The 25219-nt window shown below is 44.4% G+C and overlaps 1 protein-coding gene and 1 long non-coding RNA gene across 16 annotated transcripts in view; one reads left to right on the top strand and one right to left on the bottom strand.

Annotated features, from left to right (window-relative positions):
- Positions 1-1036: 1036 nt before the first annotated feature.
- Positions 1037-16459, bottom strand: LOC100221889 (myosin heavy chain, skeletal muscle, adult). Its single transcript, XM_072937166.1, has 38 exons — positions 16253-16459; positions 16020-16163; positions 15772-15928; positions 13865-13892; positions 13652-13766; positions 13474-13566; positions 13281-13344; positions 13086-13184; positions 12877-12980; positions 12639-12777; positions 11881-11999; positions 11633-11782; positions 10905-11075; positions 10058-10367; positions 9816-9898; positions 9477-9564; positions 9265-9382; positions 8831-8954; positions 8608-8744; positions 8248-8503; positions 7211-7453; positions 6928-7104; positions 6701-6846; positions 6523-6613; positions 6045-6434; positions 5763-5889; positions 5467-5585; positions 4810-5006; positions 4263-4446; positions 4011-4176; positions 3721-3845; positions 3264-3572; positions 2959-3162; positions 2577-2702; positions 2312-2482; positions 2120-2224; positions 1882-1977; positions 1037-1327 (listed from the first exon to the last, which is right to left on the bottom strand). The coding sequence occupies exons 1-38, from the start codon at positions 16457-16459 to the stop codon at positions 1172-1174; spliced, it is 5838 nt and encodes a 1945-aa protein (XP_072793267.1). The 3' UTR covers positions 1037-1171.
- Positions 11992-25219, top strand: part of LOC115497655 (uncharacterized) — a 66309-nt gene continuing 53081 nt past the window's right edge. For 11 of the 15 annotated variants that reach the window (XR_012058647.1, XR_012058640.1, XR_012058649.1 and 8 more), the window contains exons 1-3: positions 16494-22148; positions 22953-23151; positions 23849-23958. This is a non-coding gene — a long non-coding RNA (uncharacterized lncRNA). Of the gene's footprint in view, positions 12263-13405; positions 22149-22952; positions 23152-23848; positions 23959-25219 lie in introns of those variants that run through there. The other 4 variants (XR_012058635.1, XR_012058638.1, XR_012058637.1 and 1 more) reach the window with 4 other exon arrangements.

The raw sequence follows: 25219 nt of genomic DNA, 5'->3' as shown, positions 1-25219 counted from the left end.
CTGGAGGTGTTACATGTGCTTGGTCCAACGCTCCCTGGGAATTCAGCGTACTCTGCCCTAGGAGTCAGGGCCTGGGAATGAAAATGGTAACTTTCCCCCTCTGCACTCAAGTCTTCATTGTCAGTTTATGTGGATCTTTGCTCAGGCTCAGAATCTGCCATTTAATTGCCCAGCTTTGCACATTGAATGGAAAATCATTCATCCAAATATCTACTAATGAAATTACAGCTTCTAATGAAGTGTTTTCCTTTCACTACTGGACTACTACAAGCTGTCTCTTCCCTGCTGTCTTCTCTGACCTCTCTTGCCATAGGGTAGTGAGAGAAGCTCCTGGTGTGGGTTTTGAGTTTCTACAACACCAGTAGGGAAAACACCACATCAAACAACTGATCTTCTCATCATGAAAGAAAAATTCCCCAAGACAGGGCAGCGTTTCAGAAAGTAGTGTGGCAGAAACTCAGCTTTTGTAGACACTGATCTAATTTATAGGAACTAAAGGAATTCTCACAGAACTGTCATCAACTTTCTCCAGTTTTAATTCAAGGGGATAAGATACTCTTCATGGTCTTCTAATTATATTCAAGAAGAAAAAATAGTGGAGACTAAAGACTCATTTCTGTCAGCTTCATAAACCCATAAACTCTTTGGGTTATTACTAGTCTATAAATCACTCTCAGAGGCCAGCAAAAGGAGCATCTCACACCTGACAACTACAACCTGGAAAGTGCTCAGGTGCCATAAGGGTAAATATAATATAAGATATTGTCTGGGGTATACCAGTAGGAAGAACTTGCAGGAGTCACAATCAGCAATTATTGTCCTTGATTTCTCTTCATGTGGTGTTATTTCTCTAGTCACACCTCAGTCACTAAGAAAAAAAGAAGGGATAAGTAGTCAGAACTAGATGACAAAAAGGCTGCATTGTGACATAGGTACGCAGAGATTTTAAGACAAAACTGTGCAAAAAACTACCAAAAATGGTAATAAAGGTCTAGCCAAAAAAAACAGAAAGAAATGAAAAGTACTGCTCATGGTATGCACACAAAGGAATCTATGGTATTTATTTTCTAAACACTAAAACGGTTGAAAACAAAAAATGCAGAAAGAAGGAAGTGACAAAGGGTTCACACTTTGTGCAGCCCTCAGGTCACTTTGATGCTGCAGGACAGCCTCACTCTTCCTCTTCTATCTTCTTGCCATGCATGTCCCGGCTCTTCACTCGGAGCTTGTTGACCTGTGACTCTGCAATGTCAGCCCGCTCCTCGGCTTCCTCCAGCTCGTGCTGGATCTTGCGGAACTTGGAGAGGTTGACATTGGACAGCTCCTCCTGTGAGAGGAGAGGGAATCAGGCTCAGGAGCTCAGGGCAGGGGTTTCACTCCTGCTGCAAGTCAGCCTTGTGGGGCTGCAAATCTCCATCCCCCTCCCACCACTGCTCACACAGAGCTCCTCATCCTTCCCTTATCAGGAGCTTGTCCTTACTGGGACAAGCTTCACCAGGACTGTGTCAGAAGTGAAGAGCAATTTCACTCCTTCGATTTATCATTTCTATACTTACTCTTGCACTACTTTTCTGTATGAATTACTGGGTTAAGAAGACCATGAAGCCTTCTGCTGCTGCTGATTACCAGAGATTCAGGAATTTGTCAGTCAGTGGGTGTGACCCCTGGGTTTGTTTACGCTGGTCTCCTGTATAATTCAGGCTGCAGAATTTCCCTTAATGAATGTCCTTGACTGCAGGGGGGGCCAGAGCTCCCCAAGGTCTCAATGCAGCATGGTTCTGTCTCAGGACTTTCTTTCATACACCTGGTATTCAGCCTCATTCAATGTGTATCCGGCCCCAGTGGAATGTGGCCTTTGCCCTTTCTGCTAGAGATACTTACAGCCTCCTCAGCTTGTCTCTTGTAGGATTTCACTTTCATTTGCAGCTTGTCCACCAGATCCTGGAGCCTGAGGACATTCTTCCTGTCTTCTTCAGACTAGAGTGTTTGACAAACAGGAAAGAGAGTCAGTTCTTGGTTCTGCATCACGTGAGGTTAACAATTCCCCTTGGGGACAGTGTGTGCCAAATGTGACTCACTGTGAGAAAGCCCTGTGAGAGCAGGAGGGCTCCTGCCTTACCTGGTAGGTGAGTTCCTTCACCCTCCGCTCGTACTTGCGCACGCCCTTCACGGCTTCAGCGCTGCGCTTCTGCTCAGCATCAACCTCCCCTTCCAGCTCCCGCACCTGCAAGGACAAGCCCATCCCTGCAGCTTCCCTGGCAATGTCTCTCCAAGGACACGCTCACTCAGGCACAGCCCCAGCCCTACACACCCTGGCCTCCAGCTTCTGGATCTGCTTCTTCCCTCCCTTCAGTGCCAACTGCTCGGCCTCTTCCAGACGGTGCTGCAGATCCTTCACTGTCTGGTCCAGGTTCTTCTTCATCCTCTCCAGGTGGGCACTGGTGTCCTGCTCCTTCTTCAGCTCTTCTGCCATCATGGCCGCCTGATCAGAGCAAAGGGTCAAAGCCATTTTGGGGCTGGAGATATTTTGGGGAGAGTACATTCATCCTCAGCAATGCCAGGAGTGTCCAACTCACATCAGTGATGGCCTTCTTGGCCTTCTCCTCAGCATTGCGGGCTTCCTGGATGGTATCCTCCATTTCACTCTGGATCTGGGAAATGTCTGTTTCCAGCTTCTTCTTGGTGTTGATCAGGCTGGTGTTCTGTTGAACAGAAAAGACAGGATTCCTACTGTCAGACCAAATGCCTCCACAACAAGGCCTGCAAATGCAGGTAGAGCTTAGCAAAGTCTTTAGTGCTAGAGACCAGAGCAGTAAACCAGATATTGAGAGCTGGCTGGAAGGGACATAATGCAGCATAGTTCTTCAAATGTTTACACAGTAATCACTTACAAGATGAATAACATTTTAAGTCTTTGTTATCATTTCTGAATGGGAATGATTTCCAGCAGTGCCTGACCTGGGTGTGGAGGAGCTGTGCACGTTCAGTGGCATCCAGAAGCTCCTGCTCAGCCAATTTCCTCGACCGCTCCGTCTGCTCCAGGGCTGCCCGGAGCTCCTCAACTTCAGCCTGCAGCAGGTTTGCTCTGCGCTCCACCATGGCCACCTGCTCCTTCAGGTCATCCTGTGTCCTGAGAGCATCGTCCAAATGCAGCTGAGTGTCCTGGAAAGAGAGACAAGGGAAATTACAAGGCATCAGTGGGCACTTGAGTGGCAGAAATGTCAGGGATCTCTTTTCTCTTTCTGTAGTTTAGCTGAACAGACCTTGAGCACAGACTGGACGTTTCTCAGGTTCTTCTGTGCCTCTGCAGCCTGGCGGTTGGCATGGCTCAGCTGGATCTCCATTTCATTCAGGTCTCCCTCCATCTTCTTCTTCAGCCTCAGGGCTTCATTCCTGCTCCTGATCTCAGCATCCAGGGTGCTCTGCATGGAGTCCACAACTCGCAGGTGGTTCCTCTTCATCTGATCAATCTCCTCATCTTTCTCTGCTATCTTCCTGTCAATCTCTGACTTCACTTGGTTGAGCTCAAGCTGCAGGCGCAGGATCTTCCCTTCCTCATGTTCCAGGGAGGCCTGAAAAATTCAACACAAAGAATGTCTTACTTTCTAAGTAATCTTTTATGCAGGTTCACATTAAAGGTGAGTTTGTTTTCCTCTTCTCTCTCCAAAGGACTGCACCCATACTCTTGGTGAGGACATAATTTATTAGCATTGTCTGTACCTCAGCTTCCTCCAGGGAGGCTTGAAGTTCAGATTTCTCCTGCTCAACCTGCTTCTTGACTTTCTCCAGCTCATGAATCGCCTTTCCTCCCTCCGCAATCTGCTCCGTGAGGTCAGAAATCTCCTCTGTGGGAACAAAGATCAGTGGCATGGTCAGGCACTGAGCAGAATGGGAAGGGCCCTGTCCCACCAAGGTGACAGGCATCTCTGCAGACCTGCGGGCACAGACCCATGGACAATGGTGGTGATGGCTGATAGTGAGAAAGGCCAGGGAGGAGCAGAAGGACTTACGCTGCAAGTTCTTGTTCTCCCGCTTCATGGTTTCCAGGTGGTCCAAGGACTCCTCATAGGCATTCTTCATCTTGAACAGCTCCGTGCTGAGAGAGCGCGACTCCTTCTGCGAGGCCTCCAGCTCAGCCTGCGTTTCCTCATACTTCTGCTTCCATTCTGCCAGGATCTGAAGAGAAACGGGGTGTGAGTAGGGCTGTAACCACCACGGGGCCATGCTCTGGCCAGGAGTGCTGGTGCTGGAGGCCAAAAGACCTTGTCAAAGTTCTTCTGCTTCTTATCCAGAGCAGCACAGGCAGCATTGGATCTCTCCACGTCAATCATCAGATCCTCCACTTCATTCTGCAGTCTCTGCTTTGTCTTCTCCAGGGAGGCACATTTGGCATTGACAGCCTCAACATGTTCCTCTGCATCCTGCAGGCGCTGGGCCAGCTTCTTCCTGGGAGGAGACAAGCAGAGTTGCACGTTAGAGCTTGGAACGGTGTCAGTTCTACAATGTCATAAGATTGCAATTTGTAACTTTGGCAGTTTTGAGTCAAGCACTTTACACAGAAATGTAAGGATTGATCTTTTCCTGTGTCTTACCACCTGTGGAGGATCAGGTGTCTCTTAGCACTTCTAAAACATATTTTTTCTCTTTCACTCTACACTTTTTTCTTCCTTCTGCTCTCTCCTTTTTTTTTACAAATACACTATATCCTTGCCTTTATCCCATTCTTGTCTTAGCCCACTTTCAGAGATTCCAATTTCCCATGACCAGTTTAGTCTGCTCCAGTCATTTGCCATCCTCTTCCTCACATACTTGGCCTCCTCGAGCTCCTCCGTGCGCTGAATCGCGTCCGTCTCGTATTTGGTTCTCCACTGGGCCACTTCACTGTTGGCCTTGGACAGGGCTCGCTGCAGCTCCCCCTTGGCCTCCTGCTCCTCCTCATATTGTTCCCGGAGCAAGTCACAGTCGTGGCGAGCGGACTGCAGGGCGTGGGCCAGGGCGTTCTTGGCCTGTGGGGATGTTGGGTTTGGTTAACTTGAATACTTGTCTTTAAATGCCTCTTGACTGTGAACATGAAAGTGAAATTGGAATGAAACTCTAATTGGGCAAATGTAGAGTTCGGAACAGGTGAAGCCCTCATTGACACGTTCTGGAGTTTCAGGACACATTTGTTGCAGCTCCTCTGGGAACTGTAACCTGCTGTTTCTTTAAATGTGAGGCTGAATCTGATCTCAGAGAAGATTATCGGAATCTCATGGAAGAATTTCATGTGGATCACTTCCTCCATCACCTAAAGCATCCTGCTTCCTTCCCTCTCTAGTGGAAGAGTGAGGGGTTTTGAATTAGTGCTGATCCCTCCAGTCCTATGTGTGTTTAGGGAAGGAACACAGAAGCAATCTAGCATCAAATAGGATTCTGCAGATGCTTTTGTGGGTAATGTTGGCTGTGGACACTAGGGTAGTTCCAGACCTTGATTTCTTCCTCTAGATGTCTCTTGAGTTCCTCAATCTGTTGGGTAAATCCTTGCTTGCCCCTAGACAGCTGAGAAATCAGAGCATCTTTCTCCTCCACCTGGCGGGAATATTCACCTGGAAAAGGAAAGGGAAAAAAGGAAGTCGATTGTTCCTCCTATGACAACCTCTGCCTGTAATGCCATGTAACCTGGAATGGCCTGGAGAGCTTATACCAGCTGCCACCTTGTACTCTCTGGCTCGCTCAGGCCATGAAGGTCCCACCATTGAACTTTGGGGATGAGGATGTCTCACCTGACTCTGTCTGCAGACGAGCTCTTTGCGTATTGAGGTCGTTGATCATACGCTGATTCTGCTCCTCCTTTGTTTTAAGCTCACTCAGCTGATCTTCCAGTGTGCGGCACATCTTCTCCAGATTGGCCTAGAGAGGAAACATGGGAAAGGAAAAGAGATGATGGTCTGCACTCTGCCTTATTACTGTCACAGTGGGGATTTTGTTTCTGGGAATGAGTATGACAGAAACAGCTTTTGTGCCACACTTTGTTCCTGAGAGAATTTTTTCCTGCCACTCCATACCTTGGCTTTGGAGACAGACTCCATGTTACTGGCCAAGTCGTCAATCTCCATCTTCAGCTCACTCTTCTCCTTCTCCAGCTTCTGCTTCACGCGTTGCAGGTTGTCGATCTGCTCGCCCAGCTCAGCTGTGCTGTCCGCGTGCTTCTTGCGCAGGGCAGAAGCTGTGGCTTCGTGCTGCAGCGTGGCCTCTTCCAGGTCACGGCGCATCTTCTGGAATTCTGCCTCGCGCTTCTTGTTCATCTCCACCTGAGCTGCTGTGGCCCCTCCTGCTTCTTCCAGGCGCTCGCTGATCTCCTCCAGCTCCCTGGACAGGTCAGCGCGATGCTTCTCTGCTTTAGCACGAGAGGTTCGCTCTGCCTCAATTTCCTCCTCCAGCTCCTCAATACGGGCCTGCAGAACACCAGGGACCCTTCACACCCGTGCCCTCCTCCTGCCTGAGCTGAGCCTGAGCAAGGCAGGGGAAGGAACACAGACTTGCCTGTAGCTCCTTGATCTTCTTCTGAAATTGCATACCCAGGGCTTGTTCATCCTCGATCTTGCTCTGGATCTGGCTGATTTCAAAGTCTTTCCTTTGGGCCAAGTGAACCGTGTTAGAGCTCAAAGCAAAGAGACAAGTGCTGCAGCCCAGCACTCAGGTGCCCCAGAGCCACACTTACTTCTTTAGTTTCTCATCCAGCTGCTGCTTATCATTCTCCAAATCCATGATGCTGTCCTGGGCCAGCTTCAGGTCTCCTTCCAGTTTCCTCTTAGCTCTCTCCAGGTCCATGCGCAGTTTCTTCTCTTGCTCCAGGGACCCTTCCAGCTAAACACAACAAGACCATCAGGGCTCTGCCAGCCAGGTTGGACTCCATACCTGTCCTGTTCCTGCTCTATGTGTGCTTACATCATCCACTTGCTGTTCCAGCTTGGTCTTGGCTTTGGTCAGAGTATTGACTTTGTCTTCCTCTACCTGCAGGTCATCCAGGGTCTGCTGATGGGCCTCTTGGAGGGCTTTCTTCTCTTTTGTCAGCTTGGCAATGGTCTCGTCCAGGGCTGCCATCTCCTCAGTCAGGTTTTTCACCTTTGAGAAGAAGGGAGCAAATGTAAATAAAGGAAGTAGCTATAGAAGTCCTGTCATAGCACACAGCCCATTTTCTGGAGTGCAATTGACTGGTTCTGGCTCATACCTTGTTTTCAGTGGCATGTTTTTCTTTCTCCACCTTGGCCAGTGTTAGCTCAAGGTCATCAATATCTTTCTTCAGCTCTGAACATTCATCCTCCAGCTTCCTCTTCTTGGCTGTCAGCTCAGCATTAATTTCCTCTTCTTCTTCAGCCCTTTCAGTCACCTCCTTAATTTTGGCTTCCAGCTGGATTTTGGTTTTGATGAGCTGGTCACACCTTTCCTCAGCATCAGCCAAGCTATCTGCTTCCTGGTGGGTAGACAGAATTTTGTAGATTTTAATGTTTTTAACTTTCTTTGCTCTGACTGTTTTATCACCGAGTAGCATCTGAACCTGACCTTCAACTCCAGCAACAGAAGGATCTTGAGTGGTGTTGGAAACCTTTTTATTTGGAATTAATATTTATTCCAAAGTTTTTGTGCCTCCTAAATATGTCTCCCAGGGTGACTATCTATGAGACTTCCTCATACCAATCACAAACAGAATGGAATAGGAGTTACTTCAGTTTCTAGTTTCAGCAGGAACAATGGCTTGGAGTATTTTTCTCATGGAAAAAATATGCAATACCTTCTTCCATTTAACTGACTATTAAACTTCATAGTATTTGAGCAATAGAAGCTTTATGAAAATACTTTAGTGGAGAAAGATTTGTTTTCTTTGGTCAAATTGTGTTTTCCTAATTGCGCTTGGAATAAAAGTATGTATTTCTCAGGTTTGCTTTTTGTTTGGTGTTAGACAGAAACACAGCTTTGAAAATTACTTCTCTCCCAGCTCTAAGTTCTCCACTGTCAATCCACATTATTGGCTGGTGTTACATGGCTCTTTCCTCAGACAATAGAAATGATAAGTGCCATGAGTCTGCCAGGAGTCTCAGTATGCCTCTGCCAGTTCCTGTTTACTCAGCATTAGAGCGAGTGCCTCAGAATATGTGCTTTAGACTGTTTTCTTCCACCCATTAATTCCTGTGAATCTCTTTGCAGGACAAGAAACATTCTGACAGCATATCATTCTTTTTCCAGGGGAAAATGAACAGTGGTACTCACAGCCTGCACTTGGAGCTGCAGGTCATTTTTCTCCTGCACCAAGGCCACCATTTTCTCTTCTAGCTCCTTCCGCTTTGCCTCAGACTTTGCAAGCTCCTCCTTGGTTTTCTCAAACTCCTGTTTCATGTTGGCCATCTCCTTCTCAGACTCTGCACTCTTCAGCAGGGGCTTGATCTTGAAGAACAGCTTCATCCATGGCCAGTGTTTGACATTCATGAATGAGCGAACATTGTACTGGATGCAGAAGATGGACTCCCTGAAAACAAATCCACATGGTTATTGAATATCCTGTGTTCAGTCAATTTTGACTCAATTAGCCAGCTACCATTAGAACATAATGAACGACTGAAAAGTATCTACCTCCGCTCGACCATTCTCTGGTACTCCACTCTCATCAGGAAGCCTCTGCACCTGGCTTGTATCATGGTCATAATCTCTGCCAGTTTCTCATCTCTCATCTCCTCTAGCACACCTATCAGTCCAGCTTTGAAGAATACCTTGACAAAGGCAAGATTGTAGTACATCAGTGTTGGGTAGTGCATTACTGGGGCACGCTGTATTTAAATACAGAACTTCATTCTACCTTAGTGTGACCAAATCTGTACTGGGTGTGGTCAACATCAATGGATCCAAGAAGCTTCTCTGAAGCCTTCTTGTTGTCCATGAACTGTCCCTCTGGGATAGCACTGGCATTAAGTACTCTGTATCTGTAGGAGAAAGCAGAACATTAAGAAATCAACAGTTCTGAAACCATCACTGTGATTGAACCTCACAGCCTACTCAGCAACAGCTGAATGTATTAGAGAGTACATTCTTTGAAGACAGTGCAAGACTTGAAAGACACTGCAAGAGAGTGCAAGAACCATTCATACCATTAACTCAGAGTCCAACTGAATCCTCACAATCAGCATAACATAAATCATAAATTCAGAGCAAAACATGACAATGTAAAATGTAAAGATTGTTAAGATGATCAGGCTCTTTGGCTTGGTCAGAATTGGCAGAAAGAGCTCTTACCTCTGTTTGAAGTCAGCATAGAGGACTCTGCTGGGGAACCCTTTCCTGCAAATCCTGATCCCTTCCAGCACGCCGTTACAGCGCAGCTGGTGCAGCACCAGCTCGTGCTCCATGGCACCTGACAAATACCACCATTAGTGACTACCCTGCTGTTTGACACGCAGGAGAAGAGGTTCTGCTGCTCAAGCTTTCCTGCCCTTGGCTTGACTTACCAGGTGTTTTAGTTTCATTTGGGATGATGCACCGTACAAAATGGGGGTGAGTGCTTCTCAAGTTAGCCATCAGCTTGTTTAAATTCTCCTGTGAGATTACAAGGAAAAGTTTAGATTTAATCTAGTAAGAACTACATGCCCATCTATGATGTGCATAAAAAAACCTGAGTCCTTCTGGGTCTTGAACTGTATGAAATACATGATTATGTTGGTGTCAAAATTGTATAAATATGAATCAGAGTCTTAGTGGATTATAGGCCTGTCTTCTGATTGCAATTTCACTGAATTCCTATTTTATTTCAGTAGATATTTAAATGTGGAAATGAATTCTGCTCTTACCCTGAAGAGAGCTGAGACAGTCTGGAAGGAAGAACCCTTCTTCTTGCCTCCCTTCTTGCCACCACCACCACCACCACTAGCCTCTGCAAGTCACAGAAAAGAAGAAGAAACATTTTTTTTTTAATGGGCAATAAAGACTGGATACTACAGAACACAAAGCCACTTTGTATTTCTAGTATTTGCAGCTTTAATTCTGAGAAAATTTTGTCCAGTATAAAAAATACAATTTCCACAAATCAGACCTGCATCTGCTCCACCATAGTTGGCAAAGAGTAAAGCCAGGGTCTTCACAGATGATTTCTGGTACAGCCCAATGACAGTTTCATTCAGAGGGTCCTTGTTCTTCTCCAGCCACCCAGTGATGTTGTAGTCCACTGTGCCAGCATAGTGCACCAGGGAGAAGTGGGCCTCAGCCTTGCCTTTGGCAGGCTTGGGCTTCTGGAAGTTGTTGGACTTGCCCAGGTGCTGGTCATAGAGCTTGTTCTTGAAAGAGGTGTCAGTTGCCTTGGGGAACATGCACTCCTCTTCCAGGATGGAGAAGATGCCCATGGGCTGGGAGAAATCACAAGAAGTGACAGGAAAGATTATAATGGAAATGCTCACTGTCACTTTGGTTGGGATGTTCACCTGCCTGGTCTAATGGAAGGAGTCCCTCAACATGGTAAGGTATTGGAACAAAATGTTCTTTATTGCCCCTTCCAACCCAAATCATTCTGTGATGCTATGACAATGGCAGCAAGCATGTGCTATGAACATCAAAGTCTGGTTGGCAGCATCTCAGGCTGGATGAAAGCCCGGGTTTACCAGGAGTTGTTCTCAGTCAAGGAGTTTTTTTCTGCCCTCCCTGGCCTCCTTGCACTTTATCTTTATTGAACAGGTAAAAATGTCTGTCCAGTTCACATGAGAATTGGGGGAGCAATGATAAAGAGAATTATATGGGGAAAACAGCTACCAGGGGCTCTGTAATTTGGGGAGGTCAGATGGAATGGTATTTATTTCTCAGATTTGTCTGTGGACTTTGGATCTGACTGTACCTCAGCAACATCACAGAATTCCAACAGCCATCATATGCATGCAAGAGAAATGTACCTTCTCAATGAGCTCAATGCAGGCAGCCAGGTCCATGCCAAAGTCAATGAACTCCCATTCAATTCCCTCCTTCTTGTACTCCTCCTGCTCCAGCACGAACATGTGGTGGTTGAAGAACTGTTGCAGTTTCTCATTGGTGAAGTTGATGCACAGCTGCTCAAAGCTGTTGAACTGCCCAAAGCAAGGAAAGGTGCACAGGTTCTCAAGGTGTGCCAAAACACCCAGGCCTTTGCTGCCATTCTCCTTAGGCTGTTTGAAGTTTAAACACAAGTCCCAGCCCTACTAGACCAGCATTTGTTTCTACTCTAACACCCACTGTCCTTGAAGGACATTTTCACTATTACTTCACAAATCAAGCAAAAAGTGACAATTCAGAAGTGCAATTCTGTGCCACTCAGCTGCAACTCGTTGGTAAGCTCAGTAGCTCCATGTTGTCTGTTCTCTGAACTGCTGGATGGTAGAAACCTCCTCAGTGTCCCACCCAAGAATTTCCCTGGCCTCAGAACAATGATCTGGGAGTTTTTGTGCTCCGACACAGAAGTCCTTGCATCATCACTGCATTCACAGAACAGGAAACACGCTGTGAACTTGCCCAGACCACTGCCTTAATAAGAGCTTCCAACCCTTGGGCCACAGCTGTGTAAGCCTTAGTCCTCTGTGTGTTTTTGAGTCCTCCTGACCCCTCCTTGCCCATTGCTTGACTGTGGTGTCAAACCCTTGCTGCTTACATCAAAGATCTCAAAGCCAGCAATGTCCAGGACACCAATGAAGTACTGCCTGGGCTGCTTTGTGTCCAGCTGTTGGTTGATGCGAACAACCATCCACAGGAACATCTTCTCAAACATGGCTTTTGCCAGGGCACCCACTGAATTGTTCACCTAGAGCAGAGGAGACAGGATTGGAGTTACCTCTGAGGGGCAAAGAAAAATGTGCACATGCTCCTTCAAGCTGTGCATTTTCAACTGTCATATGTTACCTGTGTCACGTTTTGACCTTTGGTCACGTATTCATTCCCAACCTTGACTCGGGGGTAGCACAAGGCCTTGAGAAATTCAGCTGAGTTTAGGCCCGTTAGATAGGCAGCCTTGTCAGCCACTAGATAGGAGGAGAGAGAGAAATACATTTATTTATGGACAACCTCTAGTATTCAGTTGTTGTGAACAATTCAGCTGTTCATGTTCTAGGAATGGAAGAATATTTATCTCATCCCATACACAAGGCCTGTGAAGGAATGCAAATTCTGGATACTACTGGTGGTCATCTTTGAAAGCAGGAACAAGTATGGCTTGGATAGGAAGAGCTTGGACCTGGAATTTCCCAGAAGAACAACAAAAGCCTCTAGCAGGACATAAGGCAAGGTACATTCTCTTTCTGTGGGAAGGGGATTTCTGGGTAGCACAGCTTGCAGGACTTATTTCATCAAAAATGCAATTGCAACTCATGGTGTTTTAGTGCTTGTAGGTTTGAGAGAGAGAGAGAGAGAGAGAGATACTGTGTTGAAACTGAAGATCCTGCTTTCAGGTAGCATGATTTTAGGGAGCCACCACTGGATAGAATAATGGAACTCCTCATGACTAGGAAAGCACATCTGCAGTTAGATGAACCAAGAGCAAAAAAGGAATTCGTGTTTTGTGTGGAGACTCAGGCGACTGCAGTGTGCCTGCGGAGGCTAACATATTGCCTCTGGAGACAAAGAAGGGCGTAGCACAAATCAGCCCCTGAACTTGATCCTACCTTCTGTGCCATCAGGCTCTGCCTGTTCCTCTCGTTGTTTCTGCTTGAACTTCAGGTTCCCGTAGTGCATGACAGCCCCTGTCAGCTTGTAGATGGCTGTTTTCTCATCTGCTGTGAAGCCCAGGATGTCAATGGCACTCTGCAGTCAAAAGAATGAATTCAAAAGCTTGTCCTAAGTGGGTCAGAGAAGTCACCCTCAAGACATGCCCAGTAGGGACCTTGTTGCTGTGTTACTTACGTCTGTGGCCATGAGCTCCTCCTGGTCATCAATGCTGGGGACAGTGACCTCCCCTTGACTCACATAGTGGAAATCATAGGGGTTGGTGGTAATGAGGAGCATGTCTGCAAACAAGAAGAGTCAAGGCATAGATTTACTTTTCCAATCAGGTGAGAGGGGGAACTGTTCCTCAGTGCTCAACCCCAAAAAGCCATAATGCTCCTTCCTACCAATTAGCTCTGGCTTCTTGTTGGACATGATCTGATAAAAGATGTGGTAGCTCCTTTCCGCCTTGAGCTGGAAAGTGACTCTGGACTTCTCCAGCAGATCTGGCAAGGATGGTAGAAAGAGTTAGATCCTTGTGAGAATGTACCTGGATGTGGGAATTTGGGAAGTGATGAGAACAGTCTAGGAGAATGTCTTACACGTTTCAATGTCAGCAGAAGCCAGTTTGCCTGTGGCACCAAAGTGGATTCTGATGAATTTGCCCTGTTAAGCAGAAGCAGCAGCAGGTCAGCCTGGATGTGTTCTGCTGACATCTCCTTTGCAGGAAGAAGTGCTCAGGCATCATGTGTGCTGCCATGATGGGGGGAGATCTTATGCAAAGCAAGAACTCACAAAGCGTGAGGAGTTGTCGTTCCTCACGGTCTTGGCGTTTCCAAAGGCCTCCAGCAGTGGGTTGGCGCTGATGATTTGATCCTCAAGCGTTCCCTGCAGGGACATCATTATTCAGTGACTGTGTTTGATTGACAGGGCAATGGCAGGCCAAGCATTCTGTCTGTCCATTCTGACTCACCTGCATTTTGCCTGATGACTTCTCCTCCTTCTTCTTCTCTCCACTGGCTGCAATTGTTGCAAAGTACTGGATGACACGCTTGGTGTTCACAGTCTTCCCAGCCCCGGATTCTCCGCTGCCAAAGCCAAGAGAGAAGCAGAGGGTGCGTGGTCAGGCAGGAGGGGCCCTGGCACCGGGCAGCCCCACAGGGACCCGCACAGGGGGTGTACGTACGTGATCAGGATGGACTGGTTCTCCCGATCTGTGAACAAGGCAGAAAAGATTATTATTTATGCGCTTGCAATAGGCATTTGATTTCTTTTTATAAACCCATATGCCTTCACCCATTTTGAATACTTTCATATTCCCAGCTACTGGTTGGAAGCTGACATCTCAGCCCTCTGATCTTGGCTGGTTTAGCTCACATTCAGTTGTTTTTCTAGGTAGTCCCTTCATGTTATACTGTTCATTTTGTTTATGAAAATGGCTCCTACTAAGGATCAGTTTTGTAGAGTTGCTAATTAAATTGTCTATTGGTAAGCTGAATTGAACTGGAGCATGTGCTTCTCATAAACTTTATTACATAGGACCAACCACTTCTGACCAGTCCACAAGACCCTCTAAATGGTTTTTATGTTGGTTTCCAGTTGGTTGTTGATGAAATAAAATTACAGGAACATCATAAACATGTAGGAACCTTTATCAGCATAATCTGTTCTATAGTATTGAAATTTTGGTACTTCCATACCTAGAATTACTGTATCTCTTTTCAATAACTTGAGCTGACTTTATTTCCCACAATTTAGTCTGTTTACTTTCTTAATCCATGCTCACTTATTTTTGTGTTCCATTGTTATGCTCCATTTTTGAATCACTCAATGACGAAGGAAAAAAGTATGTTCCTGGTGTTGAGTTTGTTTCATCATGTACTCTGTCCTTTCTATTCATATTATCTTTGCCATGCATAATTTTATAAAGTAATAAAAATCTTCTTTCTAGAGTTACCAGCACAGCCTGTCCTATGTTTGGGAAACCTTTTCATCTTCCTGTTGACCTGTTCCACTTTACTACATTTTTTTTGTGAAGAAGGAAGCCAGAAATGCATACAACACACCAGGTGCAGATACCCCGTGCATATAATAATGCTTTCTGTTTTGGTCTTTATTTCTTGCTCAGTGATCTTCAGGTTTCAGCCTTTTATTTTGTATATATATGATCCTTGAGACAAAATTTTGAAGCAGTATTAGAAGACACTTATAAAAGTTGTTAGCAATGAGGGCTTTTTCCCCAGTGGCATTTGTTTCACACTCCTCTTCACAAAAATTTCTTGCAACTTCACTGAATAAGGACTTAATGTAATAATTCCCCCCTGAAATTCTTCATTATTAGACTTCATTTTTGCTGACCTTAAGAACTTAGTCAAATCAGAAATATTTTCATCACTTCCACATTATTTTCAAAAATTTTGAATGAGACCTGCCATTCAGACCAATTTTCAATCCAGTTCACCATCCACTTGTCCAGCCCTCACTCCCTGAGTTTGCCTATGAGGATATGAGAAACAGCATCAAAACCCTTGCTGAAATCCAGGTAGACAATATCCAGTGCTCTCCCCTCATGTCTTGATGCAGTTATCCCACTGTAGAAAGAAATCAAGTTGGTTAAGCATAATTTCCCTTTGGTGAATCCATGCTGACTACTCCTGATCAACTTCTTGTATTCTGCATTCTTAAAAATAGCCTCCAGGATTAGACATTCCAACACTCAGGTGAGGCTGTCAACCCTGTAGTTCCTTGGATCTTCCTTTTGCCCTTTTTGAGGACTTGTGACATTTGTTTTCTTGCAGTCCTCACACACATCTCCTGACAACGTTGACCATTCCAAGGTGGATGAGAGAGGACAAGATATGACGTCCTCCAGTTCCATCAGCACTTGCAGGTGCATCCCATTTGAATGAATTTGTGAATGTCAGGTTTGACTAAATGATCTCTAACCTGATTCTCTTCAACCAAAGGAAAGTCTTCATCATTTCCAATGACAAGAGAGCATGCACCCTCACAACACACTTTGCGATTAAGAGACTTTTTCTCCTTTGTGAGTGTTTACAGCGAAATGATTTTAAAGAAAATCATGAAACTCACCAGTCAGCATGAACTGATAGGCGTTGTCAGAGATGGAGAAGATGTGTGGAGGGGCCTCCTGGCGCTTCTTGCCTCGGTAGGCCAACACCACCTCGGGGTTGTACACCGGCAGCCACTTGTAGGGGTTGACAGTGACGCAGAAGAGACCCGAGTAGGTCTGTGAGGAAGGGACACAGCACTCAGGCTTGCCCTGAGCCTGGCCCAGCAGCTCCTGAGGCTGCGCAGAGGAAGCTGCTGCTGCCACTTACGTAGATCATCCAGGCTGCGTAACGCTCTTTGAGGTTGTACAGCACGGCGGGTTCATGGAGGTGGGTCATCATGGCCATGTCCTCGATTTTGTCATACTTGGGAGGGTTCATGGAGAAGATTTGATCTTCTTTCACAGTCAGGGTCTGCCAAGAAAACAGAAAGATCCACATGTATCACGTAAAAGCTCTAAGTGGGGATCAAATGTGGTTCTTGAGCCTTTTTTTTGACTCACCTCTCCCCCTTCAGTCTTGACAGTGACTTTGCCTGATTCCCTGCTCTCAATTTTGCCTTTCACAAAGGATTCTTTGGGATGAACCACAAAGACCGATGTCTTGGCATCGAAAGGTTTATTCTGGGCCTCAATTCTCTCCTTTTCCGATTTTCGGAGGTAAGGAGCTGCCTCCCCAAAACAAGCTAACTCAGCATCTGCAGAGCTCATGTCTGCACTTTACTGAAGGCACATCAGCAGCAAAGAACCCTGTGGAAGAAAAGAAATGTAACATTAATAGATCATTAATGTACCTTGCTTGCAAGGACAGCTTTTCTAATGCTTTAAAATTGGGCACCTACTAGAATTGCTAAAACTACCAAAAGTTGCCTTCCTTGTGTTTAATTATTTAAACCCAGAAGAGAAAAATATTGTTTCATCCTTAAATAATATATAATAACCTTGTAAAAATTTTTTGTGTATCTTATGGAACTGTACAGATTTTACTTTGGCTTTATGGATTCTTGTGTCATATTTGAGATTATGAAATATATTAAAGGAACCTTTTCATTCTAGTATAAAATAATTTAAAAGTATAGATAGAAGAAATACTATAGCCTTAAAAGCAGATGGAAAGACTTAGTTGGAAACCACTTTTAAAGGAAAAATATATATGCATAATATGCAATAATGGAAACACCTAATAGCTAGATGCAGTGCACTTACCTTGAAACTTTTTGAGAAGACAGAGCAGAGCACTGCAAAGACTCTTTTATAGAGTCTGTTTGGCAGGTGCTCTGGATTCTTCCCCTTTTTTCAGTCAAAACATTTTTTGGCAAGCATTCTTTGGCAAAGCATTGTCTGGCAAACTGAACTAAGGACATAGTCATTTGATTTAATATGATATATTTAGAAATGTTTTGTATCTTACCAATGCTGTGAATGTATTCACTATAAATAATTTGTCTAGAGACATAAGGACAGAAGTTCAGTTAGTCTAGGCATTTGGAAAATTTGGATGTAGGACCAGTGAAATATACTGCTGCATTTCCACTGGTCCATGTACTCAAGGCAGATTTTTATTGCATGACTGTGGTGTTACCCTGATACATCCTCAGTCCAGCATTTCCCTTGCATCACAAATATCACTGTCACTGAAGCTCATTTAAACAAGCTCTTCTCCTGGTCATTGCCATTCTGATTATTAAAAGAGCTCAGTGGGTAAAGCTGAATGAAGAGCACAGGGGCAAGGTCAGTAAATGTGATCCAAGGACATATCCAACATCAAGCACAGGCGTGGGCACGAAAAGCTTGTTCCAAGGATGAGCATGCAACTCTCTGGAGCTCAAAGCCAGAGCTCAGCCCTGGGGTCCCTGTGCAGGGCAGGGGGAATCTGGTGGAAATAACCTCTGCCCTGAACTGGAGGAGCTCAGAAACCTGTGTAAAACAGTGAGTGCGGGGGGGCATCACAAGTCCTGTGTCTGCACAATCTCTGACTTCCACAGACATACAGAACTCAGAGGACAAATCAGAGAATGGTTTGGGTTGGAAGAAACCTTAAAAGAATCATCTAGTGCAGCACCACTGCTGTGGGTAGGAATTTTGACTAGATCAGGTTGCTCAAATCCCCATTCAACCTTTGATGCACATTTCCAATGATTCCAGGGGCATTCCCTTATTCTGGGGACTGTGTCTCACTGGCCTCTTCATAAAACATGTCACTTTTATATCCAACCAGAATCTATCTTCCCTTCAGTGCATTGACTGCGGCACGTGGCTTGGTGTTATCAGCAAACTTGCTGACTGTGCCCTCAATCCCACTGTGCATGTTCTTGAAAAATGTATTAAATAATGCTGGTTTCAAAACAACCTGCCAGGGGACACAACTTGTTACTGGTCTCCACCTGAATTTCAAGCCACTGATGACAACTCTTGGGGTGTGATCATCCAGCCAATGTACCACAGCATATTTTCCAGAAGGATCTGCTCCATGATCTTGCCATGCAGAGAGGTGAAACAGACCAGCCTGTAGTTCCCTGCATCTTTCTTTTGCCCCTTTTAAAAATGGGGATTTTTCTGTCAATGGAACTTCATCAGACAACCACGATGTGTCAGGTATGATGGATAGTGGCTTAGCCAGTTCCCTCAGGATTTGGGGATGCATCTCACCAGGGAAACAGATTTTTCTGTCAGTGGAACTTCATCAGACAACCACGATTTGTCAGGTGTGATGGATAGTGGCTTAGTCAGTTCGTTCAGGATCTGGGGATGCATCTCACCAGGGAAACTCCTTCATCTCTCCTTCCTTGAATCTCCCTTCCAAATATTTTATGACTGTCAGTCACAGCACATGTCAGCCATGCAATCCATCCCAACAAGTTTCTGTGCTAGCAATCAGGCCATAGTGCCTGTCTGGGCAGTGGCTAGCAGCTCCTTCTGTCTGTTGCCCACATTTCTGCACTGATAGAGAGGTGCTTCATCTGGGCTGTCAGCCACATCTCCTTGTTAGAGGAGATTGCCCTAATTCCCATAAGACAATCCACTGGTTTGGTAACTAATTCATTCCTAGCTTTGACTCAAGAACAGCACAGGGTCAAAGCAGGTCTGCTGAGCACAGAACCATCACGCAGGCTGCCTTGTCAGCAACTGAAACACAAGAGACACAAAGAAAAAATCGATCATTTGACAAGTATTGGAATTTGATGTGTGTTTATGTGTGTGTGTGTGTGTGTGAATTACCATTAATGACCAAAATTCTTGATTGCAAACCTTTCAATCCAGTGACACAACAACTGAATACAGAAAAGCTACAAAAGCCAATAGTGGTATTTTTCTGAACGTAGTTATCAGTAAGAAAACATTCCTTGGATATTTTAATTAAATTTTAAACCAAATTACTTATTTTAATAATTTCACTTTAAAAATTTATTAAGATTATAACTCAACTTCTTCTCTAGACTTGGCTCTGTGATATATAGACTTCTTATAATGGCAGTACAGACCATGGCCTTTGGAATATAAGAGCTTTCTTAGATCATGACTATATATGAAACTAGAGAGACTTTGTCTTCTAAAAACCTTGTCAAAACCCTGCCTATCAAAATGTAAAATGCATGAAAGTATCTCATCAAAAAGCAAACTGAAGGAGTATCATTTAGTAATAGAGGCCAGGGGTCAGACAATCAGTTTTATATATACTGAAGGAAATATTGTTTTCACATTATGAACTAATAGCTTTTGTCCTGTCTGAAAAAAAAAGTATTTCTCAAAACTGATTTCTTTATTAACATGTTAGGTGCTAAGGATTTTCTGTGCTGACTGGCAAAAACCTGCAATCCATTGTAACTAAATCCAAGGTGATTTTACAGAAAATGGAAAACAGAAACCTGTTGTAGCTCACATATAGACAATATATCAACTCTTGAAATTCAGCTCATGTATAGAGCTGAGATGAATTCCAGAATCACTTGAGGTGATTTCCAGAATCTTGAGATACATACCAATAGATAAAAAGATATTATAATTATAAATATGAATGAATATTATATTTAAAAGATATTAAATTAACTTTCCCTGAAAGATAAGATATAAAAGACATTCTGCATGTCACTAAAAATGAAAAATTAGTTGCAAATTATTGTGTTTTTTACTTGTACCATATAAGATTTTAGCAGCTAAAAATCACAGCATCCCCAGATCTGTAAAAATAAGGAAGTGCTTTGCTTTGAGCAAAAAGATGAAATTTATGATTTATAGAATTCAGACAGAGGAAGTATGTAACAACCCTTACTTGAGACAATGAGAGAAGAGTGAGGGATGTCTGATGCTTCTCCTAAGGTGACAGCTGGGGGTTCTCTCCCCTCACATTTGGAACTGAAAATCTTTGCTTTCCCAGTGGCAAATGACAAAGACAGTCTACTCAGCAGAGCACTTCTGGGGCTTTTTTTCTGTTGTGCTGTGCAGGATGTGGACCCAGCCTTGCAACAGGCAAGAGTGAGGCACGTGGCCAGGGAGCTGTTGGGCTGCTAGTCCTTAGGAAAGGGTGTGCTGAAAGCAGCAGCAATGCCTTAACACTAAAAGAAAAATTAAATAGATCCTGCCCACCACTGTCTCCCAGTTCTGCTACTGTCACTGCAGGGCTGGACTCTGATCCAGCTGAGAGCAAAGCATGGCACACTCAAAACGAGGAGAGGGAGAGTGAGCACAGACCCTGGACACAGAATATCCTGCTCAGCAACGTGGGGTGGGCAAAGCATTGCAGTGCTGACATTTCCCATGAAGAAGAGACTGAAGCATGCTGAAAATAGAACCGTCTTGAGAAAGACATCAAGCAGCTGACTCGCTGTCTGCCAGCCCTTAGGATATGACTTCTTCTATCTCAGACTCTGTGTTAGCAGGCAGAGGGAGAGAGAATACTTAGCAACAAGTACAAGTATGTACATGCACAGATTTACAGCCTATGGCCTGGCATACTCTCACAGTTTTTAGATTTGCATTGTTAACTGAAGACTAGAATTTATAACATTCTAGTGTGGGAAACTTTTTCATAGCCTGGAAGAGTGATATTTTCTTCATTATTTTTATCCATGTTTCAATACTTTTATCAATGACTTTCTTCAGTGGAAGAAGCCTCATGGTTCTTGTTCTGGTGTCAGAACCTATTGCCAAAAATAAACCTAGAAAAAGAGTGATCAGTTCTTCATATAATTCTCATTCATTCTGTTATGCAGCTTGAAAAAACTGATTGAAAATTAGCCCTACTGACTTCTCATATTTGGAAGGAAGGCCTTTTCATCCTGTCTAGGTTGAATCTTATTAAAAAACAGATTACCCTGTGAGAGCCAGCGGAGTCCACTGTGAAAATAAACTGAGGTCCCATTTCCCCTTTCACTATGGTGCAGCAGTGAAATTATGTTCAATTTGTAATTTTTATCTGCTCATCAACTATCTCCTGCAGCCTCATTAGTTTCTACTTTTTCACGTTTCTCAGTACAATATGAAATTTTAGACATTTCTTCAGGATGTTTGTTTATCCAGTAGGACATCCACTCAGTGGACAATAGATGAAGAAGTGCTCATTTATAGATTCATAAAGAAACTTTCACTTGTTAGGTAGCATCATGCCTCACTGGGATTGTGACTGGGACGTTTTGAGTCCAGAAACTTTTCCTGAAGATTGGCTTCTATGACATTTATTTCCAGCTGACTATATCTTTGGGGATAATTCATTCAAGTCAATAAGCATCAGTAGATTTCCAATGTAACACTGATTATGCTTCTATGATGGACATGTCCTCTGATCTAGGCCTTGTGAAGTTTTACTGCTTACAGAATGGCATGGCATGGGAAAGCTGCAGTAGAGATTCAGGGTGGGTAACAAGATGCATTGCAGAGTGAAACTATTTCTTGATAAGTAATTACTATCACCACCAGATGAAGATTAAAATCATGACTCCAAGTGACTTATTTCCCTAACAACATTAAACTCACAGGATAAAGCAAACAACTCCTGCTAGCAAGCCCTGAGAGGCTGGACAGAGCTCAGAGATGCTCAGCTTAGGCTCCAGTAGAAAACCTCCTGCTGTGGGTCAAGGACCTGGAGAGCAGGCTCAGGTGCCCTACACAAACAGCAGTGTCTCCTGGTGCCTGGGGACAGGACATTGCAGCTCCTCCTCAGGTAACTGGAGTCCCTGATGCCCTGACCAGGAACTGGGAGGTGCTCAGGGCCATGGGAGGGACCAGGAATGAGCAGGATCTGCATGGATGTGCTGTTTCTCTGGCAGACCATGGCCCATGTAAACTAAGCCCAGACACAGCTGGGAGAGCAGAGGAGCAGTGTGTGAGCCTGTCCCAGCCTGTGCCCGGGCAGGGGCTCGTGCACACCGCAAGGGACACACCTCCAAGGACATGTTGAGGTCAGGTGGGTGAGGGTGAGAAGAATGGGAGCACTCATCAGTGGGGAAACCGAGAAGGGGTAATGCAGGATAGAGGATGTAAAAAGAGGAGGGACAGGCAGTGGAGAGAGAAGATGCAATAATGTGGGTGCATTGTAAATGAGAAGTTGATGCAGCAGAAATTTTGCTGGAATAGAAAGGGCTTGAGCTCTGCTGTCACTCCTATAGGAATCCAAGAGACAAACTCACTACAACATCATTCGTTTTAGACTGTGTTAACACTTTTCAGCATTTCTTTTTCAGTCTCAAACAGCAAAAATCTCAAGAGGAGCTTCATACTTTGGAAATGAAAATCAAGAATTGTCATGAAATCCTTCTAATTCATTCTCTCCCTTCTCGTTTTAGAAATTGCTTAGTTTCAGCAGGCTGAGCCAAGAAAACAAAATTAATCCAAATGCTACATCAGGAATACATATACATACTTATTGTTGCCAAAAAAAAGGTTAATTTCACATAGATTTGGAAAATAGACAGAGTTACTAGAATAGTTTATCTTTTAATGAGAAGCCTTTAGATGTAGGAATGAAATTATCAACATGAAAGAAAAGACCTTGTCTCATATACTGACTTGATCCAAAATGCAAAGATAAGCACCCAGTTTTCTTGTTAAAAAATTGAAGATGTTCAGCATTTTTTACTGCTTCATGTCAGTTTTACATTAATCTAGAAGAAAAATTTCCAATGGGAATTGCAGGTTGCAAATGCAATGGGATTTGCAGCTTGCAAATGCTTTTCTCAGCTATGCTGTTAATATTTATAAAACATTCCAGGAGGGACCTTTTTGTCTGCAGATCCTTAATGACTGATAAGGAATGTGTAGCCTCATACTGAAGATCCCTGGGTAAAATAAGACCTCTCAGGAATGCTGGCATGAAACAAGGAGAAATGCCAGAACATTAATTCTCTGGTGCAAGCTTCTCACTGTGACACTTTTGCTAAGATGTGACTGAACACTGGACCCTGGAGATGGTAAGAATTAATTTCACATTGAATTTCTATTGAAATATGGGTATTGCATTGAATTAAATTAAATATGTTGAATACTTTCTCTGGTTTTGGCATATTTAATCTGGGTAAAATGAGTCCATCAGAGACTTGAGCTATCATTCCAGATGAGTAGTGCTAAAATGGATGGATAGAAAAACGGGTGGGGATTATGTCTAGCAAAAAACTAGTGATGAGCCTAACAAAGAAGAGATTAACTAACCTGGTGAGGTACTTTGGGCCAGTTACTGGCTTGGCCTTTGCAAGAACAGAACATGAGAGAGCTGATCTTTGTGCCTGCACTGCTTAGAACATCCTTGTATCTCAGGGGAGCTGTGAATGGACTGAGATGGCTTTGTGCTCTTCTGATCTGCCCCTTCCTTTGGAGACTAATTTCTGCAATGTTTGATACAGTTATTAGCTGATCTCACAGCAGGGAAAACATACTGGATTTCTGAAGTTTCAACGGTACATTTTAAACCTAGGAATGTCTTTATTTTGCTTGGTGAGACCTAAGTACCCACTGAGGAAAAGTAAGTCTTGCAAAGAAAAGTGAAGAGCAAGGGCAAAACCAGACAGAGATTAGAGACAGTTGACTCACAGAATTTTTAGACTTAATGATAAACTGCCTTCTGTGTGCGTGAGATTTCTATGGTTACTCAAATTCCTCTCATCTTCACAGCATATGTCAGAGAAAGAAACATGAGCAGCAGGTTTGGATGAAGAGGTGACATTCAGGATGCCCTTTCCATCACATGCCAGAGTAGCTGAAAATCTTCAGTTACCAAACAGGTGAGTGAGGTGGACAGGCTCTGATGGCAATGGAAAGAGAAGGAAAAGGAGCTGGACAATGTCATGGAAAGAGAAGAAATGAGCACAGCAAAATGAAATAAAATTAGCTTGACTAATTGGCTTGTTTCTCTGTTGACTGCATTAGAAGAAAAGAAGAGAGAGGCTACACTATGGAAATAAATTTGCTTAGATTTGCACAACTAGCCTTTTCTTTCCTCTAAGTGAATGTTGCAATAATGTAAGAAATGCTTACCACTTTTCTTCATAAAACAAGAAGGACATCAGAACATTAAACCCAAATTGTACTAGGCATTTTCAAGTGCAGAAAAAGTTTGCAGTATTGATACCAGATGTTTTGTATTGGTAATTCCCATATTCATTATTTACACTGGAAGAAGAGGGTTCTCCAAATTTGCTTTCAGTTTTGAGAGGCTACACATTAAGAAGAGTAAAACTTTGGTTTCTCTTCAGTGTTCTACATGTGTCCTAATACTGTCATATGGATTTTCAATAAAGTTGTGCTGTAATTCCCAGGAGAACATGTAGGACTAGAACAATCCATCTAAAGACAGCTTTAAGAAGAGCACACCTTGTTTGAAATGATTAGCTTAGACTGAAAATTATGGTGAGTTGTAAGAATCCTAAAAAAGCCCTGCAAAAGAAAGAAAGAAAGAAAGAAAGAAAGAAACAAACAAACAAACAAAACAACACCCTGAAGCCCCCAGGTTTAAATGAGATGGGCCAGGCAGTTTCAGCAGTGGTAAATTCCCAGGTTTCAATGAGATAGCCCAGGCAGTTTAAGCAGATTTGAAGCACCCAGGGTTCAATGAGACCTCATTGCTGGTGTGCAGAGGAGCAGGGCCCAGAGCAGGTGCCCTGGATGGCTCCAGGCTGCCATCCCCTGGCCCTGGGGCCTGGAGCAGAGGGCCGGCTCAGCTGCTGCCCCGGGAGCTCCCTGTGACTGACAGGAGCCTGATGGGGCCGTGGAGCGGCACCCCCAGCTCCCCTCACCAGGATTAATGCTGTCGGCTTCCTGCCAAGGATCCTAAAGGAACTTGGTCTCAGGTGACAAGGCCCAAGCTGAGGAGAAAGCTGGTGCCACCTGTGCTGTCAGAGCAACAGCTAAGGCCTGAGGGGGAAGGCACAGCCACCATCCCACTGATGTCCTGGGCTCAGTGTCCTTTGCCTGAGGCCCCATAGTGACTGTACCTGGCTGGGACACAGCTTTCCTGAGCTCTCCAGAGGGCCGGGGGAGTCAAGG

The sequence above is a fragment of the Taeniopygia guttata genome, chromosome 18 (assembly GCF_048771995.1).
Source record: "Taeniopygia guttata chromosome 18, bTaeGut7.mat, whole genome shotgun sequence".
Lineage (NCBI taxonomy): Eukaryota > Metazoa > Chordata > Aves > Passeriformes > Estrildidae > Taeniopygia > Taeniopygia guttata.
This window is presented reverse-complemented; position numbering and strand designations above follow the sequence as displayed.

Excerpts from the sequence above, each read along its gene's own strand:
- LOC100221889 (XM_072937166.1), bottom strand. The coding sequence starts at position 16,459 with ATGAGCTCTGCAGATGCTGAGTTAGCTTGTTTTGGGGAGGCAGCTCCT. Across the intron at positions 8,504-8,607 it reads CAGAGAATGGTCGAGCGGAG|GGAGTCCATCTTCTGCATCC; the intron begins GTAGATACTTTT and ends ATTTGTTTTCAG. Across the intron at positions 3,846-4,010 it reads GGAGAACAAGAACTTGCAGC|AGGAGATTTCTGACCTCACG; the intron begins GTAAGTCCTTCT and ends TTGTTCCCACAG.